The sequence below is a fragment of the Sceloporus undulatus genome, chromosome 3 (genome assembly GCF_019175285.1).
Source record: "Sceloporus undulatus isolate JIND9_A2432 ecotype Alabama chromosome 3, SceUnd_v1.1, whole genome shotgun sequence".
Classification (NCBI taxonomy): domain Eukaryota; kingdom Metazoa; phylum Chordata; class Lepidosauria; order Squamata; family Phrynosomatidae; genus Sceloporus; species Sceloporus undulatus.
In genome coordinates this window covers 232185464-232210248 of record NC_056524.1, presented here as the reverse complement: position 1 = coordinate 232210248, position 24785 = coordinate 232185464, and the positions used below count along the sequence as shown (strand labels likewise).

Sequence of the window (24785 nt, the reverse complement as noted above, 5' to 3'; positions counted from 1 at the left end):
GTGAAACGATCATGGTTTTTTTTGGAGGGATCAAGTTTGTTCAGTGGGGGTTTGCCATTGCCATCCTGATGTAGCTGGTGTAGGTTATGTTAAATTACCTAAGAAATAGCATTACAGTACAGTGAGAAATAGTTTGTGCAGTCTTATAATTTCGTTTGATATTTCACAGTGCTAAGGAGACATCTAGGTGTATGTATGCTCATTTATGGCAGGAAATACTACCAGTACAACATTATTTCCTAGTCACTGTGTTTCTGAATACATGTGTGCTCACAGAGAGTCTGTTCATGCCAATCTTTGTTTAAATAACTTGTTTGCTTAATCTAGCAGTGGGGAACGTTTGGTTTTCCAGATATTTTAGAATAGAACTCTGACACTTCATTATCATTATTAGCCATGCTGAGTGGGACTGATGGGAGTTGTAAGCTTGGAGAGCCAAAGGTTTCCTAACTTTGGCTTATGGTTCATATGTAGAAATGTCAAAGTGTTATAATCCAAATTTTTATAAACTTTGTGGCAATATAATGGAATTGACTGAATATATCCTTTAAACAGGAGTGAAAACTGCTCATTATGGCTAAGGGTAGTTATGTTCACCAGTAATTTATGTAATAGAAGTAACATGGATGATGAAACTATTACCTGGAGTAATTGTAGATTGCTGGTTTGGTACCAGTTTTTCATTGAGCAGATTATCTCTTGGGTCCTGGTAGGTTTGTTTTGTTTTTATATATTAATTTATATTCTGGTTTTCCTTCAAGATCAGCTCTTTAATGAGTAAAGTTGATGGTAGTTTAAACCTGGAAAAGCTTTTATCATGCCTCAGTGTAATCCAGACATTTCTATGGACACAGATATATTTCAGTAAGTTAAAAACAAATGATTCACTCATGACTCAGAGCAGTACCTTTTGTTATATATTGGGCTTGGTATTGTCATAGGACTAAGCTGAGTAGTTGGTTATACCATTGAGGCCAATATTGCTGCTGCTGTGTATGATAGTGTATGGAGGGGAATTTGTAGTAGCACATAAAATTTTCCAGAGATTCCACTTGCATATACTGAAAATGAATCATTTCGTTTTGTGTTACTCTATGTTTGATAACTCACATGTGGGAACTGGTTACATTGCAAGTTATTTTGATTGAACTAATATAAGAGTTTTGTCTGTGGGGTTACATCTGTGATTGCTCGTTTACATACACAAGTCACCTCTCCAAGTCATTCAGTCATGGATCTGTGCACATGTGAACTGTGCTACTTATTTTGAGGAAGAAATGGCTAGTATCTTAAAACAGTTTTTTTGCAGTTTGAAGATCTGTTAGTATTAACTGCTTGAGAATTAGTAATGCAGCATATATCAGGCTTGCTTCACCCGCCAATCTGGAACAGTTTCTGAAAATTAGGTAAACATGGGTTATGAGTAATATAACAGTTTTGAAAGGTTCATCATTTTGGAAACTTGTAGCTCAAGTGATGTTTGAATTAGTTTTATTTTCCTTTCTGTCTCTTTGCAGATGACCATGGATGAAAAATATGTGAACAGCATTTGGGATCTTCTAAAAAATGCAATCCAAGAGATTCAGCGTAAGAACAACAGTGGTCTCAGTTTTGAGGAACTGTATAGGAATGCATATACTATGGTATTACATAAACATGGAGAGAAGCTATACACTGGACTACGAGAAGTTGTTACGGAACATCTCATAAACAAGGTATTGGAGCACAATCAGCATCATATAGAAGATGAAAGATTATATAGAAAAAAATTATACGTGGCTGCTTTTAGATAATTATATACAGATTCTACTTAATATGAATTATGATGGCTTTCTAGCATGTTTATAAACAGTGGGAGGAGGGAGTGCAAAATTTAGCAGTGTGCTTTCTCTTCACACTTACTTAAACTGTTACTCATACAAACTATCAAACACTTTAAATTTGTAGTGTTTTATAGTCTTGTTAGTGTTTGCACATGCAAGTACATTATTATCTATTTAAGTGTCCCAATTTTATAGGTGAATCAGAGGCTGAGATAGTTGTATTCGGGTGAAACACTGGACCATGGTTTGACAGTATAGACTGCAGCAGTTTCTGGCTTCAGTATTTCACAAGATTGATTAGGGACTCTTGTTTCTGATTTGAAGAAACCAGTTGTTTGCCATTTTATCCAAATCCAGAAAATTCTGGTTTGCCACAAACCAGTTTCTTAAACTGCCTTGGATTTGCCTGCCTTGGATCCTGCATAGGAAGAAAGGTGGGATATAAATCAAATAAATAAAATCTTGGTTTGTGGACAATCTTGTAGAATCCAATTCCTTGATTCTCTAGGTATATATGAAATGACACATGATGATTTGCGTCAACCAAAATTGAAAGCTGCTAATTTTGCTTAACACATACTAGAATGGGGAAGGAAGGTATGGAATGCATGAGCTTGAACTTGTACTTGTAAGATGAAGCCCTGGTCTAGTATAATCTCTGAATACAGTAATTGGCCTGATTCAGATATCACAACTAACCCTGATCTGTTGTCAAGTGCTAGGTTTTTCTTTCTCTTCTCCCCTTCTCTTTTGTATGAGAAAGCATTTTCTGTTAGGCTTGAGTGTGATAAACTGCAACTTCTCACAATTGCTTCAGACAAACCAGGACTGAAATCTGGTTTATTGTAATGTAACAGGAACTATGTTGGCTCAAATCCAAGGCATGATGTTCACACATTATTTTAGTTATCCTTTCCTACATCTTTTCTAATTTTGGAAAATTTCTTTTTAAGTGCAATACTTGAAAACTATACAATACTGTAAAACTATATTATACAGAGCTATATATAGTATTTCAGGTGTAGTTATACCATGGTTTTATATAACAGTGGTATGATGAAATTTTGTTTTCAGTACTATTACTAATTTATGTCCAACATGGAATTAGTCTTTTTTTTACTGCAGCTTGTCAGTGGGTGGACATTTTCATGGAGCTGTTCCACAGAACCCCAAGATCCCTTTCTTGATCAGTCATTGGTCTTCCTGATCCTAGATACGTATAGATGGAGGAGGGGGTTGCCCCAATAGGTATCATTTTACACTTAGTTATACTGCATCTCATTTGCCGTTCTACTACCCAGTCTCCCAGTTTGGAGAGATCCTTTTAGAGCTGGCGTGGGAAACTGATGGAAGTTATGGGGTGCATTAGCTGTCCAGGTAACCTTGGAGGGCCACAACGTGCCAGAAAACACTCTAGGGTTGTAGAGATGACATTTTACTATGTTTTAACTATGTTACTATGTTTTAATGTTCTCCTAAGCCATTTTAGTCCCAACAGAGACCTTTTTTTTAACAGCTGGAAATAACGAGAAGACAAAAGAAGGTGAAATCCCCCCCCCCCTTTTCATGGCAATATGTGGCAGAAAAAAATGGCTCAGGAGTCCTGCACATGGCCCACCTCTTTTATAGATTTGTATTTTCCAGATGTGGAAAACTTTTATTAGCACACCAACATGTCTAATGTCTCATACTATGCAAGAGCTAAGTATTAAGTACAATTAGAAGATAGTATTTATAATTGTGTCTCCTACTTGGCAATGCTGTGGTGCGCAAAGACTTTTTTGCTCCCCTGGGAAACATTCCAGGACCACAAATGTTCCACCAGTGTTCAACATTTCTATCCCATCACTAGCACTGTCATTGTCCACTGCAGCAAAAGGCAGAAGTTTGAACTTCAGGCTTTCAGAAAATATCAGGATTAGAAATGTAAAATTTACAGGAATTGTGAAGTAATTGGGGAAAGGAGTTTTGTTTTTCCCAGTTAGTTTTAGAGGAGAAACATCAAAGGGCACTAGCTTTTGACAGTTGTTTTAGGACGTTGTTATGTCTGTATTTCCAAAGAAGATAAACAGAATATCAGTTGATTAAAAATATAAATGGGTATGAAAAAAGAGGACTATGTATCACTTACCTGTGTAAGAAAGGAGAAAACTGTTATGCCATCTCCTATCTTCTTTGATGCATATGTCTGAGAAATAGGCTTGTGGAGAGTGTTGTGAAGTCACTGTAAGAGGACCTATTGTGGCTGGAGAGGGAAAGAGGGTGCATCACTATATTTTCCTCAGTTTCTTTATACAGTTGGATCTTTCTTTCTGCAGCCTTTCCATCCGCAGCATTGTGTTCTAAGTAATTACAAACCATCTGTTTAATGATCTGCTCTAGAATCTAGAATTGATGTCAAGCTGACTGGGCAGTAATTGTTTGGGTCCCCCTTCCCCCCTCTGTTTTGAAGATGGGGACAACATTTCCCCCCAATCTGTCAGGATTTCTTCTGTTCTCCAAGAATTATTAAAGATAATTGTCAGCGGTTCTGAAATTACTTGTGCCAATTCTTTGAATACCCTTGGATGTAGCTCATCTGGTCCTGGAGACTTGAATACATTTAGAATATAACTTCTCTACCTATTCTGTGCTGCATTTCCCCACCGTGCCACCTGATCCTTGCTCCTTAGGTTGTGCACAATTTTCCTTTTTAGAGAAAATGGAGGCAAAGACGGTGTTGAGTAGTTCTCCCTTTTCTCTGTCCCTGGTGAGTATTTGGCCATCTTCTCTACACAGCAACCCTATCATTTTCTTGTTCTTCTTTTTGTTGCAGACATACCTTAAAAGCCCTTTTAATTATTTTTAATCTGTCTGGCAATCCTAAATTGATCCTGTGCTTTAGCTTTCCTTGCCTTCCCTCTACATATACTGGTTATATGCTTGAATTCCTCTTTGGTGCTTTCCCCATTTTTCCATTTCTTGTACATTTTTTTTAACACTTAGCTCAGTTGAACGTCAACCATTCTGGCTTCTTTATTGGAACAGTTTTGGTTGTACCTTTAGTATCTTACTTTTAAGAAACTCCCATCCATCCTGAATTCCCTTCTCTTTCAGTATCCTTGTCCATGGAATTACAGCGAGTAATTTCCTAAGTTTACAGAAATCAGCTTTCTTAAAGTCTAGAATGTGTGTCTGGCTATATTTGGCTTCCCCTTCCCCTGTATAACAAATTCCAAGAGAGCATGATCACTCCCAACTGAGGATCCTACCACTTCAACCCCATTAACAAGGTCATCCCTGTTGGTTAGGATCAGATCTAAAACAGCCGATCCCCTTGTTTCCTCTTCTGCTTTCTTTTGGACACAGACAGGTCAGAAATTTGTTGGCCCTGATGTTCTTGGCAGAAGTTGACTGCCAACATATACAGTGTGCCCGTGTCATACGTTGCTTTCAGGATGCGCTGAAAGCTGCGAGGGAGCCCGTGGGAGTGCGTGGGGCGCAAGGGACAGCATGTCCCATTAAAACTAATGGGGCATGCGCCCATGGTGCGTGCATGCCGCCGCACCGCCATGCCATGCATGAGCCCCATTATTTTCAATGGGGCTCGAGCATACGCGTGTTTTTTTTTACATGGGGGGTCCGAAACAGATCCCCACGTAAAAAAAGGGTGCACTGTATCAGGATAGTTGAAATCTCTCATTACCGCTAACTCTCTCATTTTGGAATGTGCAGTCATCTCTTCCTGGAGGGCATCATCCATATCCTCAATTTGGCTGGGGGGGGGGGTCCGTAATAGACCTGCAATGACGTCCCTTTTATTTCTCTCCCCCTTAATTCTTATCCACATGCTCTCAACCTGGCTTCCTAGATTTAAGTCATGGATATCTTCAAAAGTATAACATCTTCAACATATAAAACTACTACCCCTCCTTTCTTGCTAGGTCTTTTTCTCTGACATAGGTTATACTCCCCAATTACTACATTGCAGTCATGAGACTCATCCCACCAGGTTTCAGAGCTACCTACTATACTATATAATATTTAATAAGCTGTATTAAGAGTTCCAGTTCATCTTGTTTATTTCCCATGTTTTGTGCATTTATGTAGAGACATTTAAGTCCATGTGTGTTTTTCTTTCCCCAGTTGTTCTCTAGTACTACTTGCCCTGTTCCTTCTCTAACACTTGGTCTTTTCTCCCCAGGAATTGCTGAATTTTTGCCCTCTAAAATACTGTCTCCCTCACCACCAGAACTCAGTTTAAACCTCTCCTGATCAGATTTGTGAGCCTCTTAGCAAATACATTCTTCCCAAGAGCTGTGAGGTGAACCCCTTCCCTGGTCAAAAGACCATCTTTGTGAAAAAGAAGCCAAATTGTTCTCAGTGACACCATTTGCGGAGCCACTTGTTCACCTCTGCAACTCCTCTTGCCCTTTTTGGGCCATGTCCTTTGACAAGGAGGAGAGATGAAATTACAGTCAGTGCACCAAGGTCCTTCAGCTTCCTACCCATATCCTCATAATCCTTTGCAAGGATCTGAAAGCTGCACCTCACAGTGTCATTGGTTCTGGCGTGAAATAGAGTCAGTGGTCTTGACCAGTTTTGAAAGCCTCTCTGTTACATTCTGAATTTTGGCTCCAGGTAGACAGCACACCTCATGATTCATCTTGTCAAGCATGCAGATGTTTGCTTCTGTTCCTCTGAACAAGGAGTCCCCAACCACCACAACTTGTCTCCTCATAAGTTTGACAGGGGATACTCAATGTGCAGATTCTTCTGGGTCATCTGGTTATTCTTTACAGGCAAATACTGAGATGATGTACTATTTAACAAAATGTGTCTTTTGTCATTGACTGTCATCATGGCCAAATACATTATTACGGGAGCAGTACCCACACTTTCATTATGATCCATGACTGCTCCCGTCAGCTGAAATCCTTTCTCACCTTTTCCTCAGGCAAGGTGGCAAGGCAGAGAGGGAGGCCAGCACCACAGCTTGTCCTCTCTCCTTTTTCTCTTCCTTCTTTCCACTTCCTGTCTGCCTTCTTGGAGGAGCTTGAGAAGCTCCCATGCAGCCCTTTCTATCCATGATAGCCCCAGGCACTCACCTTATACAGTGCGCCTGCGCCATACGTGGGTGTGCCATATGCAGCTTCCAGCTACACAGAGGTCACACAGGGGCAAACAGTGGTGCACGTGCTCATGGCGCATGCGCCACACCATGGACTCATTATTTTCAGTGGGGTATGAGCATATGTGCTTTTTCTGTTATCCCGGGGAGGGGGGAATAGATCCCCTGTGTAAGAGAAGGGTCCGCTGTATAGGATGTGGAGGGTATGCAAGGCCTTTTTACAACAGCAGTCACAAATGGGTACCTTGGATCTCACATAGTCCATCTGCTATGCCTAGGGCGATGCTGAGGGCAGCCAACAGCGTTTGCCTCAGCAGCATCCAGCTTGCCACCGCCTATTCCACCTTCTCTGGTCTGTGCTGATCTGCCGCTCTGGGCTCTCCTGACCAAAAGAGTCCAAGGTGGCAACAAATGGTTGCAGCTGACACAGATGCTTCTGGCTGGCTGCTGTGCAAAGCAGTGTGTGGTGGCAGTGAGGTGGAGAACTCCTCGCTTTGCTTAGCGGCCATTCGTCCACAGATGTCTGCCTCAATTGCACTTGGTATGCCACCTGCTCCTTTGGTTTGTGCTTCTCCTCTGCCTTGGGCTGTCTTGGCTAAGGGCCTCAAGGTAAGCACCTGGGACCAGTGAGGAAAGGTGTGCACAGGGAGTTTGCCAAGCCCTGCCAGGAAGGAAGAGCTTCCATCACTCACCCAAGAAAAAGGTGAAGAGAGAACACAGCTGGTGGCAGCATCCATGGCCCTGGTGCCCTATGTATTCGCCATGTGCCCCAGTATGTGAGACTTCACTTCAGATTCTCTCCCTTCCTCGGGACAGAATGTAAGGGGGGGGGGGGGTGGGGGTATATTCTGACTTTAAAATTTATTTCTTGTCAATTTTATTAAACCATTTAAAAATTGAAGCATACACTATCATCTGTACATGTCTGTAACTATACATATTCTTGTTCATATCACAGTTTCTTCTCATTGATCTTCTCCCATTCATCCCTTTGTTATCTTCCACCATCCCTCTCCTTTTTTCCAACTAATTCATCCCTTCTTTAACTTCCATCAATCCAATTTCTTCCTTTCTCCCTCCACCCTAGAAGCCCACTTGCTCTTCTGCTCCACTCCTTCTTGAGTACAAAAATAGAGGGTTCGTTATTATCTGTGGCTTCATGTATCCATGCAAAGTTCTAGAATGGCCCCCCATGGATATTGGGGTCCTACTGTAGAACATGGAAGTATTGCATATGTGTTGTTTAGGTACTGCCTATGCCTTGTATGTTGTATCTTATAGCTGTCTCAGGTACAATAAAACTAGCTGAATTAATATATTTATGTGCAGTTCATACTTACATATTTATGAAGAGTACTATGCACAGAATAACTATTTAGTTACTTTGGCGTATGTCAACCTAAGGGAAGTGTAAAGATATTTGAAGCTATTTTTTTCCAGCGATGAGGGCAGAGCCATTCTGACATATTTTGCTCCCTCCTCATCACTCCAGCAGGCAGGAAGTAGATCTTGAGGGAGTTACCTACAGAGGGAGCAACCCCCCTTATCCCACAATGCCCTAAATGTGCTGCAAAATACTGTAAAGCAAAAGTTGTGCTAAAGGTCACTTAAGGACAGTAGCTTGGGAAGATTAGTAACTGCTACATACTAATCTCCATTCAATTTGAAATAGTAGCATTCAGCTTTGAAATACAAAGTTGTTACTGTTTGGAGTGGGGTTTTTTTTAATTGATATTATCCTTGTTTAATTATTGGCTGAATAATGTTTGTTGTTAATTGGATTCAAGCTGATCTCTATTCATGGTGACCCTGTGAATTAAACTTCTCCAAGACTTATATGTCCTGCAGGTCCTGCAGGCTTAGACTTGCGACCTTTCTGATTGAGTCCATCCATCTGGCATATGGTCTTACTCTCTTTCTGGTTCCCTCTGTGTTACCTAGCATTGTTGTTCTTTTCCAGTGAGTCATGCCTTCTCTTGATGTGGCCAAAGTACAACTGTCTCATTTTTGTCATCCTGGCTTCCAGGATGGGCTTGATATGTTAGAGAACCTTTTGGCTGTCCATGTTATGTTCAGCACTATTCTCTATCACCACATCTCAACAGAGTTTATTTTCTGTCTATGTGCTTTTTTCACTGTCCAGCTCTGACATCCATACATGGTGATGGGGAGTGCTTCTCAATTATTTTCTGTCACGCCCCCCCTAGGAAGAAGAAAACATTTCGCGCCCCCCGCGCAATTGTAAATAGTATCATTTGTCTATAAAATTGGTCAAACGAGCCCCCCCTTTACGGAGCCTCGCGCCCCCCTCCCCTGGGGGCGCGCCCCACTATTTGAGAAGTACTGGACTAGCCTCACGTTAGTGTTCAGAGTTATCTTTTAAGGGAGCCCTGGTTGTGTAGTGGTTGAATGCCAGTACTGCAGCCACAGGGTTGTGAGTTCAATCCCAGGGCTCCAAGGTTGACTCAGCCTTCCATCCTTTCATAGGTCGGTAAAATAAGTACCTAGCTTGTTGGGGGCGATTGGTTCACAGAGTATAAACCACTTAGAGAGTGCTATAGAAATGTAAATGCTATTGCTATTGGTATGTTTTGCTCTTTAGCATCTTGTCCATTTCTTTCATTGCTGCCCTTTTCAGTCCTAGCCTTTTTCTAATTTCTTGACTGCAGTCTATGTTCTGATTAATGTTTGAACCAAATTATAGGGATGCTTTGACGATTTCAATTTTCTCATTATCTGGAAGGAATACTTTTATAATAGCACAGATATCAATCAAAAAGACTAAGAAGAGAAACTATGGACAGACAAGCAAATACAATTATATACAGTAGTTGCCATTCAAGAATCTAAAATTTCTTTTTTCTTATTATCCCAAAATTTAACTACCTATTTGTCATTTCTGATTCTTATCTTATCTTGTCTTATCTGTTCCATTTCATTATTCTACCAACATTGTTTCTTCCTCCTTTGTTTCTTCAATCTTCCTTCTATCATTTTTACTTTCCTTTAATAACTATTTTTCCCATTTTCCCTTTCTTGTTTTCATTCTCCATTTCTAAATCCCTTCTACTTATTTCACGCCTGTTTACTCTCTTCTCTTCCATCCTTCCTCTTTGCTTTTCCTCTTCATTTCTTACATATCTCCACCTTCTTCTCACATACTCTAACCTTCAATCACATTTTTTTACCTTCATAAATCACTCACACTGACTTTCTTCTTATCAGCCTCTGATTATTACATTCCTATCTTTCCTGACTTTCATCCTCTTGCTTCTTGTGATTCTATATGAGTTTTTCATTATTTCCATTACTGTTTCATATTTTGTAGAGCTTGTCTACGTCTTCCTCATCTACTTAACCTATTGTTAGATTTGGCTACAATATTCTTGCTCAATTCCTCTTTCTCTGACAGTTTTTCAATTGAGCCCCCAAGTGATAGCAGGTAGCCGAAGGCTTTCATGGCTGGCATCCATAGTTTTTTGTGGGTTTTTCGGGCCATGTGGCCATGTTCTAGAAGAGTTTCTTCCTGATATTTCACCAGCATCGGAAGATGCCAACCTCAGATGCTGGCGAAATACAGGAAAAAACTCTTCTAGAACATGGCCACATAGCCCGAAAAACCCACACAAAAAAAAGAAGATATCAGGTAGGTTATTAAATCAATTATACATTAACTAGACGTAAAAAAAACAAACAGAGAAAGAAAACTGTTTATCTCATTGTATCCCTCATATATTTTTCAAATGTATTCTGTTACTTTCATCCAGTCATTGTTTACCTTGACTATTACTTCCCCTCTTAATAATAGCTTTAATTTATCAATTTCTATAACCTCATAAAATTTCCTTAGCCAATCCTCTTTCTTTGGTACCTCTCCAGGTTTCCATTTATGAGCCAGGGTTAATCTTGCCATTGTAATCACATAGAAGATTGTTTTGCCATATTCTTTCTCTAGATCATCATCTATCATATTTAGTAAGTATAGTTCAGGTTGTCTTTGTATTACAACACCTAACATTTCACACAGTGTTTTGTTCACCATATCCCATTATTTTTCCACCCTCTTGCACAACCACCAATAATGGTAAAAGGACCCTGGCTCTTTGTTATCTGGAATGAATTCTTATAGATTTTCCATGGTCATTATTTTTCTTTTCTTAATGTTCAGCATCAGGACTACCTTGGCACTTTCCTCCTTGAACTGTTTCAGTACTTGCTCCAGGTCTTGGTTGGTTTCTGCTGATAGTACACTGTTATCTGTATATCTTAGGTTGTTAATGTTCCTACCTCTGCTCCTCCCTCCTCCTGCCTCTGAGTCTAAGCCTGCTCTGCATGTTATGCTTTCTGCGTATAGGTAGAATAAATAGGGTAAAAATATGCCTGACCTCTTTTCTCTCAATAATCTCAACAAAATTATCTAACATAGTGAAAATTGGGCACACTTTCCTAAAAGGTTTCCTCTTGCAAGCTGCTTGTTGTTGTTATTAACTGCTTTCATGTCGCTCTCAATCCATGGTGACCCTATGGAATTAAGTCCATCAATCTAGCATGTGGCCTTCTTCTCTTTCTACTTCCCTCCACCTTTCCTAACATTATTGCCTTTTCCAACAATTCATGCCTTCTCATGATGTGTCCAGAGTATGACAGTCTAAGTCTTATCATCTTGGCTTTTGGGTATATTTCTGGCTTGATGTGCTCAGGGACCCATTTGTTTGTCCTTTTGGCTGTCAGTGGAATCCTCAGCACTCTTCTCCAGCACCACATCTCAAATGAGTTGATTTTCCTCCTTTCTTGACTGTCCAGTTCTCACATCCATACATGGTAATAGGAAATACAATGGCCTGTATGATTCTGACTTTTGTGCTGAGTTGTATGTCTTTGCATTTTAGGATCTTTTCTTTCATAGCCACCTTCCCCATTCTTAATCTTCTTCTGATTTCCTGGTTTAACAACTGTTAAAATCCATTACTTGTTGTATCATTAACACCACTAAACAGTTTTCATTGACACCACTAATCACTGAACTCACAATTGAAATGAGAAATTTAAAGCATATTTTAGAGATGTAGCAAATATCAAAACTTATTTTTTTTTAATTCATATTAAATTTAGCAATAGCCAGTTAAAAAGATAGAAAATCTTCTAATTTAATTGTATCAAGTGTGTTATTGGTATAGTAGGCTTTTTTAAAAAAAAATAGTTGCAGTCTCTAATATATTAAGCTCTTGAATTTTGTGATGAGTCTTTGCCTTAGAAAGAAAAAGTAGAGGGGTTATGTATGGCGTGTGTGTCGTGGTTTAATAAGAGGTTGACTTCAGGATAATCATTTGAATATTACAGAAGAGATTCATTCTTCTCCTTTCTATGGTGGCTATATTCCTTTGGTTATTTTCATAGTATACAACAATGAAGAAGTACTCTAGAGTAATGACATTGGACTTAAAGTCATGCTTGTTAGTGTTCAACATGCTATTAAAGACATTTAAAGCTCTAAATAGTCTGAAAAATTGATATATGAAGGAGTGCCTCTATACACATGGCCTGGAACTAAGGTCTGCAGAATGAACCCACCTCTGTGTCCCACCCGGGGGAGGGGGGCAATATGATGTCCAGAGCTTCTGTGGACTCTGTTAAACTGGATCACTTTGAGTTTGTACATACCGATGAAGTGGACAAGGTTCTTGGAAGTGTTAGGAAGATGACATGCTCTCTCGATCCCTGTCCTTCTTGGCTGACCGCCCAGGGTGGGAATGCTGTAACGTTACAACATATAATCAATGCATCATTCAGGGAGGGAAAATTTCCATCAAGTTTAAAGCTAGCGACAGTTAAACCATTGCTAAAAAAAACCCTCCCTAGACCCCCTGGTAAGGAATAACTACAGACCAGTCTCATTGTTGCCATTTCTAGGTAAGGTGATCGAGAGAGCGGTCGCCTTCCAACTCCAATCAGTTTTGGATGAAACCGATTATCTGGACCCATTTCAAACTGGCTTCAGAGCGGGATATGGAGTTGAGACTGCCATGGTCGCGTTAGTCGGTGATCTCAGTCTGGGCATCGACAGGGGAAGTGTGACCTTGTTGGTGCTTTTGGACATCTCAGTGGCTTTCAATACCATTGACCACGATATCCTTCTGGAACACCTGAGGGAGTTGGGTATCGGAGGCACTGCGCTCCAGTGGTTCTGATCCTACTTCTCGGGCAGATTCCAGATGGTGCACTTGGGGGACACTTGCTCCTCTAAGAGGGAACTAACATCTGGTGTCCCTCAGGGAGCTATTTTGTCCCCCACTTTGTTTAACATTTACATGAAACCTCTGGGAGAGATCATGGGGCATGGTGTTATCAGTATGCTGATGACACCCAAATATGTTTCTCTATTTCTCCGACTGGTGCAGTGACTAAGGATGGCGTGTCTCCTCTGAATGCCTGCCTGGAGTCGGTAATGGGCTGGATGAGGGAAAACAAACTCAGTCTGAATCCAGAGAAAACAGAAGTACTGGTGATAGGTCCCCTAGGCCTGGGGAAGGAAATTTGTCCACCTGTCATGAACGGAGTCACACTTCCCCTGAAGGACGAAGTTCGCAGTCTAGGAGTACTTCTGGACTTGTCCCTTCAATTGTCATCTCAAGTAGATGCGACGGTCAGAAGTGCTTGCTATCAACTTTGGTTGATACACCAACTGCGATCCTACCTGGGCCAAATGCGGAAAATAACTAATGTTTCCCCCCTGTCATGGACGGATCATTTCCTCGTGAAGACAAAAATCAAGGCTCCTACCCAGATCCCCCCGGGGGTGGTGGACCTATTAGGATGGTCCACCCTCGAAGGCTGATGGAACCCAGAAGGTTCCAAGAAGCCTTAGAGGGGAACATGGTTGGAGATGACGGCGACTCTGTTGATGCCCTGACTGGTATCTGGGATACCGGTCTCTCTAGGGCTATACACAGGATCGCTCCCAAGTGCCCTCTCAGGCCTGCTTCCAAACGTAAGCCCTGGTACACGGAAGATCTCAGGGCGAGGAAGCGGGTTCTGCGACGGCTAGAGCATCACTGGCGGAAACACCTACGCTTAGCCGACAAGGCTCTCCTGGACTGCCTCTTGGAGGACTACAGAGAGGCGATACGAGCAGCTAAGAATTCATTCTATGGTGCTCGTGTCGCGTCCGCGGAGTCGCGTCCAGCAGAGTTGTTCAGGGTAGTCAGGGAGCTAACTCAGCTCCCTCCTGCCCCGAACCAGATCCTTGAACCTTCTAAGGCCTGCTGTGACCAATTTAACAACTTCTTCGCGGATAAAACCTCTCGGATAAGCGAAGGTCTTAACGCCGGCATTAGGGCAGAACCTAGGGTAGAGGCATCCAGAGCCTCCGTGGACTCCATTAAACTGGATCAGTTTGAGTTGGTTAGTACCGATGATGTGGACAAGATCCTTAGAAGCGTTCGGAAAACAACCTGCTCTCTTGATCCCTGTCCCTCATGGCTAGTGGCTCAGGGGGGACCGGTGGTAACCTCGTTGTTACACCGGATTATAAATACATCTCTGAGGGACGGGCAATTTCCATCCAGCTTAAAATTGGCCATTGTAAAACCGCTGTTTAAAAAGCCCTCCCTCGACCCCCTGATGCATAATAATTATCGGCCAGTTTCACTGCTGCCATTTTTGGGGAAGGTGATCGAGAGGGCGGTTGCAATCCAGCTTCAATCGATCTTGGATGAAACGGATTATCTAGACCCATTTCAAACCGGCTTTCGGGCGGGCTACATGGTTGAGACGGCCATGGTCGCCTTGGTCGATGATCTCCGTCTGGGCATCGACAGGGGAAGCGTGTCCTTGTTGGTGCTCTTGGACATCTCAGCGGCTTTCGATACCATAGACCATGGTATCCTTCTGGAGCGACTGGTAGAGGTGGGAATCGGGGGCACTGCGCTCCAGTGGTTCCGGTCCTACCTCTCTGGGAGGTTCCAGATGGTGCAGCTGGGAGATGTGTGCTCCGATAAGAGGGCCCTTACATCTGGGGTCCCTCAAGGAGCCATTCTGTCTCCCATGCTTTTCAACATTTACATGAAACCGCTGAGAGAGATCATCCGGAGACATGGGGCGCGGGGTTATCAGTACGCTGATGACACCCAAATAATCTTCTCTATGCCTCTGACTGATGCAGTGACCGAGGATGGCGTCTCTACTCTCGTGGCCTGTCTGGAGTCGGTAATGAGCTGGATGAGGGAAAACCGATTCAGTCTGAATCCAGAGAAAACGGAGGTACTCGTGATAGGTTCTCCTGGCCCGGGGATGGCGGTGGTTCCACCTGTCCTGAACAGGATCACGCTTCCCGTGAAGGACTCGGTACGCAGTCTGGGGGTGCTCCTTGACTCGTCGCTCCACCTTACATCTCAGGTGGATGCGACGGTCAGGAGCACCTGCTATCAGCTTCAGCTTATCCGCCAGCTGCGTCCCTACCTAGGCCGGGGGGACCTTGAAACGGTAGTACATGCTCTGCTAACCTCTCGTTTGGATTTCTACAACGCGCTCTACATGGGGCAACCCTTGTACCAAACCCGGAAGCTACAATTGGTACAGAACATGGCAGCCAGACTGGTCACTGGCATATCCAGGGCCAGTCATATAACACCAGTGCTGAAAGATCTGCACTGGCTGCCTATTCTTTTCCGGGCGCAATACAAGGTGTTGGTTATAACCTATAAAGCCCTAAATGGCTTGGGCCCAGGATACCTAGAGGACCACCTCTCTCCATACAATCTGCCCCGCACACTCAGAACATCTGGGCAGCAACTATTGAGGGTCCCAGGGGCAAGATTGGCCTCCACTTCTAGGAGGACCTTTACCATCTCGGCCCCGGCCCTCTGGAATTCGCTGCCCGGAGAGCTCCGCTCGGCCACCTCCCTGGCTCAGTTCAAGAAGGGAGTAAAAACCTTCTTGTTCAGAAAAGCATTCCCGGACACAGGCTCCAGTTAGCCTTCCCCCCTCTGATAGCACTGGCAAGCTGGCCAGAATTGTTTTTAATGTGATTTTAATTGTAATTGTTTTTTGATTATATGTATGTGTTTTTATTGCTGTACACCGCCCTGATTGCAAGAAGGGCGGTATAAAAATAAAACTTTTATTATTTATTAAAGGGACCTTGAAACAGTGGTACGTGATCTGGTAACCTCTTGCCTAGATTTCTGTAATGCGCTCTACATGGGGCTACCCTTGTACCAAGCACGGAAGCTTCAGTTAGTACAAAATATGGCAGCCAGACTGGTCACCGGTACATCTAGGTTTGACCATATAACACCTATTTTAAAAGATCTTCACTGGCTGCCTATTCGCTTCCGAGCGCAATACAAGGTGTTGGTTATTACCTATAAAGCACTACATGGCTTTGGCCCCAGTTACTTGAGGGACTGCATCTCCCCATATAATCCGCCCCGCACACTCAAAACATCCGGGAAGAATCTTATGGAAATTCCACCTTCCAAATATGTTTCTACATCCCAGATGGCCTTTTCAGTGATGGCCCCGCGAATCTGGAATAGCCTTCCCGAGGAGCTCCATTTGACGACCCCCCTAGAAACATTTTTAAAAAGGCTTAAAACCTTCCTTTTTTGTCAAGCCTTCCTCCCTGCTAAATGAAGCTGTGTATGTTGATGCCATTGATTCCCTGCCTTACCTTGCTGTATGACTGTGTTCTAAATTTTGTATAATTGGTTTTTTATCTAGAGATGTTTTGTAACGGTTTTTTATGATTGTAATGGTTTTCTACAGCTGTAAACTGCTTTGATCTGTGGAAAAGCGGTATACAAATAAAATTTATTATTATTATTATTATTAAATATATTATTATGATGTGAGAGTACAAAGAGGGACTGCTCAGCTTTTCTGCCTTGTTTGTGGAATGACTTGAAGATACAATTCATGCTAGCATTGGTGTATTTTCAATGCCAGGTCAAAACATGGGGGGTATTTATTTTCAATTTTTTAACCAAAGACACCCATTTCTGCAACCTGTTCGGTTTCTGAGAATAATATTCTGCCATAAAAACACAATAAATTAATGAAGTTTGCTGTTTCATTTCTTTGTCCATGATTCTACCATTTCCCTCTTTTGCATGTAATGAACTCCTGAGTGATGTGTGAATTTTAGCTGGTCAGCGAGCAAGGATAATAGCTTTTTTAGAAGTTGATGCAATAGTAGAACAGCATATATGAAGGAGAAACTGAAAGGGATACTGACTCATCAGTAATCTATATTAAAGTTTAAGTTGATATAGTAAGACAGTCTCTTCTGTTGCAGGTGCGGGAAGATGTGCTAAATTCATTAAATAACAACTTCCTCCAAACATTAAACCAAGCATGGAATGATCATCAGACAGCAATGGTGATGATCAGAGACATTTTGATGTATATGGTAGGTAATGCTGATGTCCTTACTATTCCATAGCTAAGAAGCTTCAGTCTTTAAAAAAATAATAAAAAGATTCATAGTGATAGAAAAATTGTCTGTTACCATTTGCTTTTTTAAAAACTGAACCCAAGTTTATTAATATCTTTGTGACAAGTGTATACTCTTGTTTTTTGCTTATCAATTATCAGGTATGTGCTTTCATATTTCTTCCTTGTAATGTAATGTTTTGCACTAGATGTAGTATTATGCTGATTTATTGGACCCCATTTCTTTTTTAGTTCTCTAGTCACATCTTGTAAATTAATAATAATGGTAGGGTGAACAACCTCCTAAGGGTAGGGGACACATTGGAACTCTTCCCCTGCCTCTAGTGCTTTGGGACTGTGCACTACTGTGCTACAAGAACAATGATACAGAAACAGCGGTCACTTTTTTCCCTTTATACCTGTTAATATGATGTATCTTCTTTTATGAACAAAGGTGCACGAATCCCGCATGTCTCTTTTTTCAAGAAAAAAGACAACTTTTTTTTTACAATAATCATATCATCAGATTTCAGAGGAGCTTGACCAGAAAAAGAACAAATGAGCCACATGTTGCTGCTGTTGATATAAACCCTGGAAATGTTTTATTTTAATTCAGACAAACCAGTTTTTGCAACTTGCAACAGATATTCAAAACCATAGAAAACATCTTACAAATCATTGGTTAAGTTTGAATTCTGAGCAGTTTTTAAAATGCCAGGTTTCATATATGTTGAAAGCATTTGCTTCATTGAACCTGACCAGTACACTGAACACTAATGGAAGAACAATGTTAATTTTATCATTCTGTGAGACTGACAATTACAAAATAGTTTGGGTAACTTGGATTTTTTCCCCTAATCTGAAAAAAGGAGTGGTGGCACTATTACAGCATTCAAGTAGCCATGCATAATTAAACAAGAAAATATATTGAATAAAAATCTATCAGACTGAAAAAGAATGGCTGCAGTGAGTTAGACATCCTACCTCAGGACCTCTGCTGAGTATCACCTTGTAAATAAGTGTGTTGAGATTAGATACATCAGATTGCCAGGCCCAGTGGTAGGCTTGAAGGAGACTGTGTTGAAATGTCATCTGTAAAAACGTTGATGAATTGTTCAAAACCATTATCTGTTGAAGGTATAAATGTTGCTGGCTAAATCCAGAATTGGCATCTTTAAACATGGATACATTTCATAATGTGATGCAGATTTCATCAGTTAGTTCTTGGATGTAGCTTAAATCACTGGTGTTCATGTTACAAGTATGGGTATAACTTGTCCTGAATGCTGCAGTGTTAGAAAAGGGATAATTGTTGCTGTGGAACACCAGGCAGTGAAATAATAAGATGCAAACACTGCCAATTATACCAAAGTAGTAAAGTTCTAGTGTAGACATATCTTCCTAATGTTCAACATAGGTTCACCATCACTAGACTGCACTGTTCTGAGCTAACTGTAATGCAATTTCTGCGTCAATGTCATTGACCTTTGGCAGCCCTGATTTAATTTGGTTGTTTCAGTTGAGATTTCCTTAATCTCAAATATTCAGGCTGTATGATTCTGTTATCTTTAGCTTCATGTAGTCCATTTCAGTATACAGTTGGTCCTCCGTTTCCATGGGGGATCTGTTCCGCCCCCCCCCCCCAGCGAAAAAGGAGACTTGCACGTATTCAAGCCCATAGACTTGAATGGGGCACGCCCCCATGAACACACGGGGGGCATGAACCACAGGGGTGAGCCCCATTGAGGATAATGGAGGTCATCCCTCTGAATAATCAAGAATGTGGATTTCAAGTCCGTGAGAAAGGAGGGGCGACTGTACTCACCAATTCAGTGTTCACCAATGTTTAGGAAACTGTTCTTGATATAATCTTGTGACTGGGATTAAAGAACACTTTAAATGTTATCCCAGGTGTGTTGCTGATTCATTATGTAACCAGCACAATGGCATCATTTATATTTTGTATCATTCCATGCAAATGCTAGCATCTGTGTCACTTTGCCATTTGATTACCATGCAGTTATCTGCCACCTCCCTTAATTATCCTTGTCTTTGAAGATTATACAAAGTATTGTTTACATTATTCATCTTTAAATTAAATTAGATTAATAAATATGAATATAATGAGCATGTAGCATTACTTTAAGGAGATCTTTCTTTCCTAGATCCCAATTGTTCAGTATATATAGTGGCTAGTGTTTGTATATTTATGTATGTATATTATTTTCATGCTAGCAATCTTCTAAGATCTCACAGTTAGGATTCCCAATGAGTCTTCCTTCTAAGTCTTATAATCATTTTTTTTTTGTATATTTTAAATAATCCAATTTCTAGTCATCTTCCACTTCTTCCCATTCAGTGTAATCTGCTACAGGTGAGCACATAAGTGATAGCTCAGAAGAATTTTGGTTGGTTTGCATTCAGTCTAAACTCTACATGTCATTTGAAAGACAGTAGAGCTGATAAAAGTTGTGATGGCTCAGATCTAGAGACTTGTGTGGTGCTTGAAGGACCATATGTTATAAGTTCTTTGATTTTTGCATTGTTAATTGTTAATATATTTATGTACAGTATAAATAATAACCATTGATATCAAATGTATCTCAAGTGTAATTTTTTTAATCAATTAGTAGGATAAAGGACATTAAAGTGTTGTTCTTTGAGGAGAGGGTGAATTTATCAAAAATGTTACAGCTTGGGAAAAGTATGTTCAAGCAGCTCTGAGCAGTGTTTTTAGATGAAGGATGATGTACAGTTTCTGAGGTTCTGGCCATTTTCCTCCTTCCCCAGATCTTGCCACCCCACCCTCAAATACCAACTGCACTGCAGAAACTTCAGGAGGATGATAGTTTGACACTGAAATGTAATCCCCACTGAGCCTTTTTAGGTTAAAAAGAATCACTTCATGGAAGAAACATGTTAGAGGGGGCTACTTTGAGGTCCTGGATAGGGTTGCATAATCCTCATGGGACACAATTTGTTCACCACTGCTCTAGATGAACTGTTAAGATTTGCTTAGGCAACTTAGTTGAATGCCCTAGATTTACCCTTAAAACAAGGCTAGCATCTCACATGTTTTAGGCTGTCATTTGTATTATCCTTGAATATGCTGGCTGTAGCCTAAAACATCTGGAGGGCATTAGATTTACTACCGCCATCTTAAACTGTATAAATGCATATAATACTTTTATTGTAACTATATTTTTTCATCAATTTTAGGACCGTGTATATGTACAACAAAATAATGTGGAGAATGTCTACAATTTGGGATTAATCATCTTTCGTGATCAAGTTGTACGTTATGGATGTATTAGGGATCATCTCCGACAGACATTGTTGGACATGATTGCAAGGGAACGGAAAGGAGAAGTTGTAGACAGGTATGACTCTAAAAAGGAGTTCCTTTGAGACTGTTTCCTTGATATATGTGACCTATGTTCATGAATTCATTTTTTCTGCCTTTGTTTGCTTTTCTCAGTCTTATACTTCATTATCAATTTGTTGTCTCTACTGTATTTGAGCTGCTATTTAATAATTACTTAATTCTTTACCATTTTCTTTGCTGTTTCAGATTTAAACTTGATTTTGTTTTGCCTACATGTTCCCTTAGTATATGAAGTTATAAGACTGCATACATCAGTTGCATGCGTTCTGTTTCCTTCTTCTCTGAAGCAGTGCTACTCTAAGTGCTTGTCTCTCAACAATTTTTGGTCCCTGAGCCATTGGTTTCCAGGAATGAAAAACAATTGTACCCAATATAGTTTTGGTCCCTGCCACACAGGAAAAAAATAATTGCTGATCCTCCACATCAGATAGCTTGAGTAGCACTGCTCTAAAGAACTACACTTCAACAAGTCTTTACTTGTCAACATTTTGTCCTTACTGGCTTATTTACAGAATATAGTGCTGTTAGTTGTTAGTGTTCCATTACTAATTTGAAACTCACAAACAATATTTAAATTCCTCACTGCCCCATATATCCCAAGTCTGTGAGCTCATATCTTTATTTTCTGAATCTGTCTACACACATTTAATATTAACATTCCTCTACAGACAAACTGTTTTGTAGTTTTTCTGCAAAGTTCTTAATTTATATTTACTGTATGTATTCATATATAAGTCTAGATATTTTAGTAAAAAAATTGACCCCAAAAACCTGAATCACCTTATCCACAGGTCAATGTAAATACTGTACTTTATCTCTTATTTAAAAAAGGGCACCATCCCCTAGTAAAAGATAAGGGTATAACCTGTCCTGGAAGCACTGCTCTCATTATTATTATTATTATTAACCTTTACAGTATTTATAAAGCGCTGTAAATTTACACAGCGCTGTACATAAAATTTTTAGTCAGATGGTTCTTTGCCCTCAGGCTTACAATCTAAAAGACACGACACAAAAGGCGTGAGCACAAACAGTTATGTCTGCTCGAACTTTGGAAGTTCTTTAGCATTGTTTCCCTTTGCTTCATCCTTTAGATCCTTTATTACATGCCCCTAAGTTTTACTCTTGACTTACCCACAGGTCATTTCAAAATCCATAGTTTTGGCCCCAGAACCTACCCTGACTTATACATGAGGTCGATTTATAGTCGAATGTATACTTTAGATATTTTTTTAATAAAAACTTTGAATAAAATTTAGAGATACTTCTTGAATAAACTTTGAATAGAATATTTAAATTTATATTTATACATTTCATGAATAAAACTTTGTTTTAAAGCCTTTGATTGCATAGATCATCAAATGCTATGGAATGCCCTTAAAAATATAGGGTCCCTACACATCTAATAGTCCTGATGAGTAATCTGTACTCAGTACAAGAGGCTACTGTCAGAAGAGAAACAGAATGGTTCCCAACAAGGCTGCATTTTATCACCCTACCTGTTCAACCTATATGCAGAATTTATTGTAAGAAAAGTAGGATTGGCCATAGATGGAGGAGGAGTGAAAATAGAAGGAAGGAATATCAACAATCTAAGATATGCAGATGACACCATAATTCTAGCAGACAACTTCCCAGACATGGAACAACTACTAAAGAAGATCAAGGAAGAAAGTACAAAAGCAGGTTTACTGTTGAACATAAAGAAAACAAAAATAATGACCACAGAGAATCTATACATATTCAACCTAGACAATGAAGAAATAGAAAGAGTAAAAGAGTTCCTATACTTGGAGTGCTGAGGATCGCTTGTATGGCCAAAAAGCAAACAAATGTGTCCTAGAGCAGATCAAGCCAGAAATCTCTCTGGAAGCCAAGATGACAAAACATAGGCTGTCATACTTTGGACACATCATGAGAAGGCACGACTCACTGGAAAAAACAATAATGCTGGGAAAAGTGGAGGGGACTAGAAAGAGGACATTCGTATGCTAGATGGATGAACTCTATTAAGGAAGTCACAAGTATAAATATACAGGAACTAGGCAAAATAGTGGAGGACAGGGAATCTTGGAAATGTCTCATGCACAGGGTCACCATGTGTCAGGCTTGACTCAAGCAGTTAACAGTAATAACAAAAACTTTGTGCTATAGTGTGGACTATTACAGTGATTTTCAACTAAAAGAGGGTTTTTTTTCACTGTTCATGCATACTGTTCACATACATTTTCACTTCAGCTATCTGTTAGTCAGGGGGAACTAGTTGAGTCTATGGACATGCATGTGTGTACACCTACAAACTTGTACACTAAGCAAGAACACTTACTTAAAGAAGAGATAATTTACATGAATTTTCCATAACATAAAGGCAGTACAATACAATACAATACAATTTATTGAGTAGCCCAAGGGCCATTTCAAAATACTAGTAACATAATAAAAAGCAGTATCACACAGCTATTAATATAAAATGTAGATATAGTGCACTAGGTGCAATAAACCTCCATACAATATAAATACATATGCATAATCTAAGCGTGCACCAGGACCAGAACATGCACTACTTGTATACAGCTTATATATATCTAAAATATATACAATATGTGCTAAAGGATATACTAATAAGCAGATAAAATAAAATAGTTAACAATTAAACAGTAATATGTAAGATAGTTACCATAGGAAGTAAAACAGAATTAAAATTGGAATTGAAATGGGAGGCAGAAGTAACATAAAATATCCGTCGACGTACGTCAAATCTGTGTTATGCCCAAGATTGTAAGGGCAACCTGTTTATCCTGAGAGCGTGTAATGAGAACCTCTCTCCCCATGGACCTATTCACAGCAAGGCTGAGAAAGACATTGAGACACCAAATTTGGTTTTAAACACCATGCATGTAACATTTATTGAATCACACAAGTAACACAAACATTGATTATCAAGAGCTCTTTCACTCACACATTCATACAATACTCACACACACTTTCCTTCCGCCGAACATTGATCAGTTGTTCTCGAAGGCTGGGGATGACACCGTTGCCGCGGTAGATGCCAACAAAATGGAGATGACAGTCCAGGGTCTTTATACTTTTTCTTCTCTCTGGCTTTTGGCTGCTGAAGTCTTGCAATATTGCAGCCCATTACTCAACTTCCTCTATTTGGGAGGACAGACAGGTTGTTCAGATCAGTCCGTGTTCAAAGCAGCTCATCCTGTTCAAAGCTCTCCATTGTCCTGTCAGTTCCTCATCATGGCGACTCAGGAGGTAAGGTTCTTCCTGGTCATAGTTCGTCACACCTGGACGGCACCCCGCTTCAGCTTCCAAGTTTTCAGACTTTCCTCGCCTCGGTTGCCAAATACTTTCGTCACATCAGTGCTTTGCGCGGAACCATCTTGTTTGGTCTTTTAGATATGTTTAAAGCACAATTCCTTGGTTCTTCGGTTCTTCAGCTCTGGGTTTGAGTCAGAACTCACTCATTCGTCTTACATCTGTTCATCCCCCTTACAATCGCTTCTCGGCCTTTTGGCTAAGATCAAGTGTAGTATCATAAAGGCAGTAGTTATTGGGCAAATCAGTGTATTTGGTTCCCCCCATCCATAGGTAAAAGAAAACTGATAATCTGTGCTATCTGCTTGCTGGGCAGAATCATCTATTAAATATTTTTGATTGCAATAGAACACATTGTCAATCTCAAGTAATTTTCATATAATGTGGATATGACATTGGATTATACAAATATTCATGATTATTAATTATAATATCAAGACAGTCACAATAAATATCTGATTCTAACCTTCACCTGATTCATGAGCAGTTCATATATGACCAATATGTACTTGGTTTTTATTCACCTTATAAGTCTTTTTTGTAGGTTATAAGCTTTTATTGATACTGCATGGTTCTGAAGCTACATGTCTTACTGGCATTAAATATTTTTGAATTAATTGATGTCGTTTTAAAGTAGCCAGTTACTTTTACTGGTGTTAAATGTAACTTCTGGTACCAGGGTTTCTCAAACAGCATTCCCGGGAACCCT

The 24785-nt window shown here is 40.3% G+C and overlaps 1 protein-coding gene and 1 pseudogene across 1 annotated transcript in view; both read left to right on the top strand.

The window, feature by feature from the left end:
* Positions 1-1516: 1516 nt before the first annotated feature.
* CUL3 (cullin 3) overlaps positions 1517-24785 on the top strand; it is a 45929-nt gene continuing 22660 nt past the window's right edge. Inside the window, exons 1-3 of the mRNA XM_042458730.1 lie at positions 1517-1715; positions 17228-17341; positions 20584-20744. Of these exons, the coding sequence (XP_042314664.1) occupies positions 1518-1715; positions 17228-17341; positions 20584-20744 (473 nt within the window). The 5' untranslated portion in view covers position 1517. The remainder of the gene's footprint in view (positions 1716-17227; positions 17342-20583; positions 20745-24785) is intronic.
* LOC121927416 lies at positions 24256-24431 on the top strand (annotated as a pseudogene).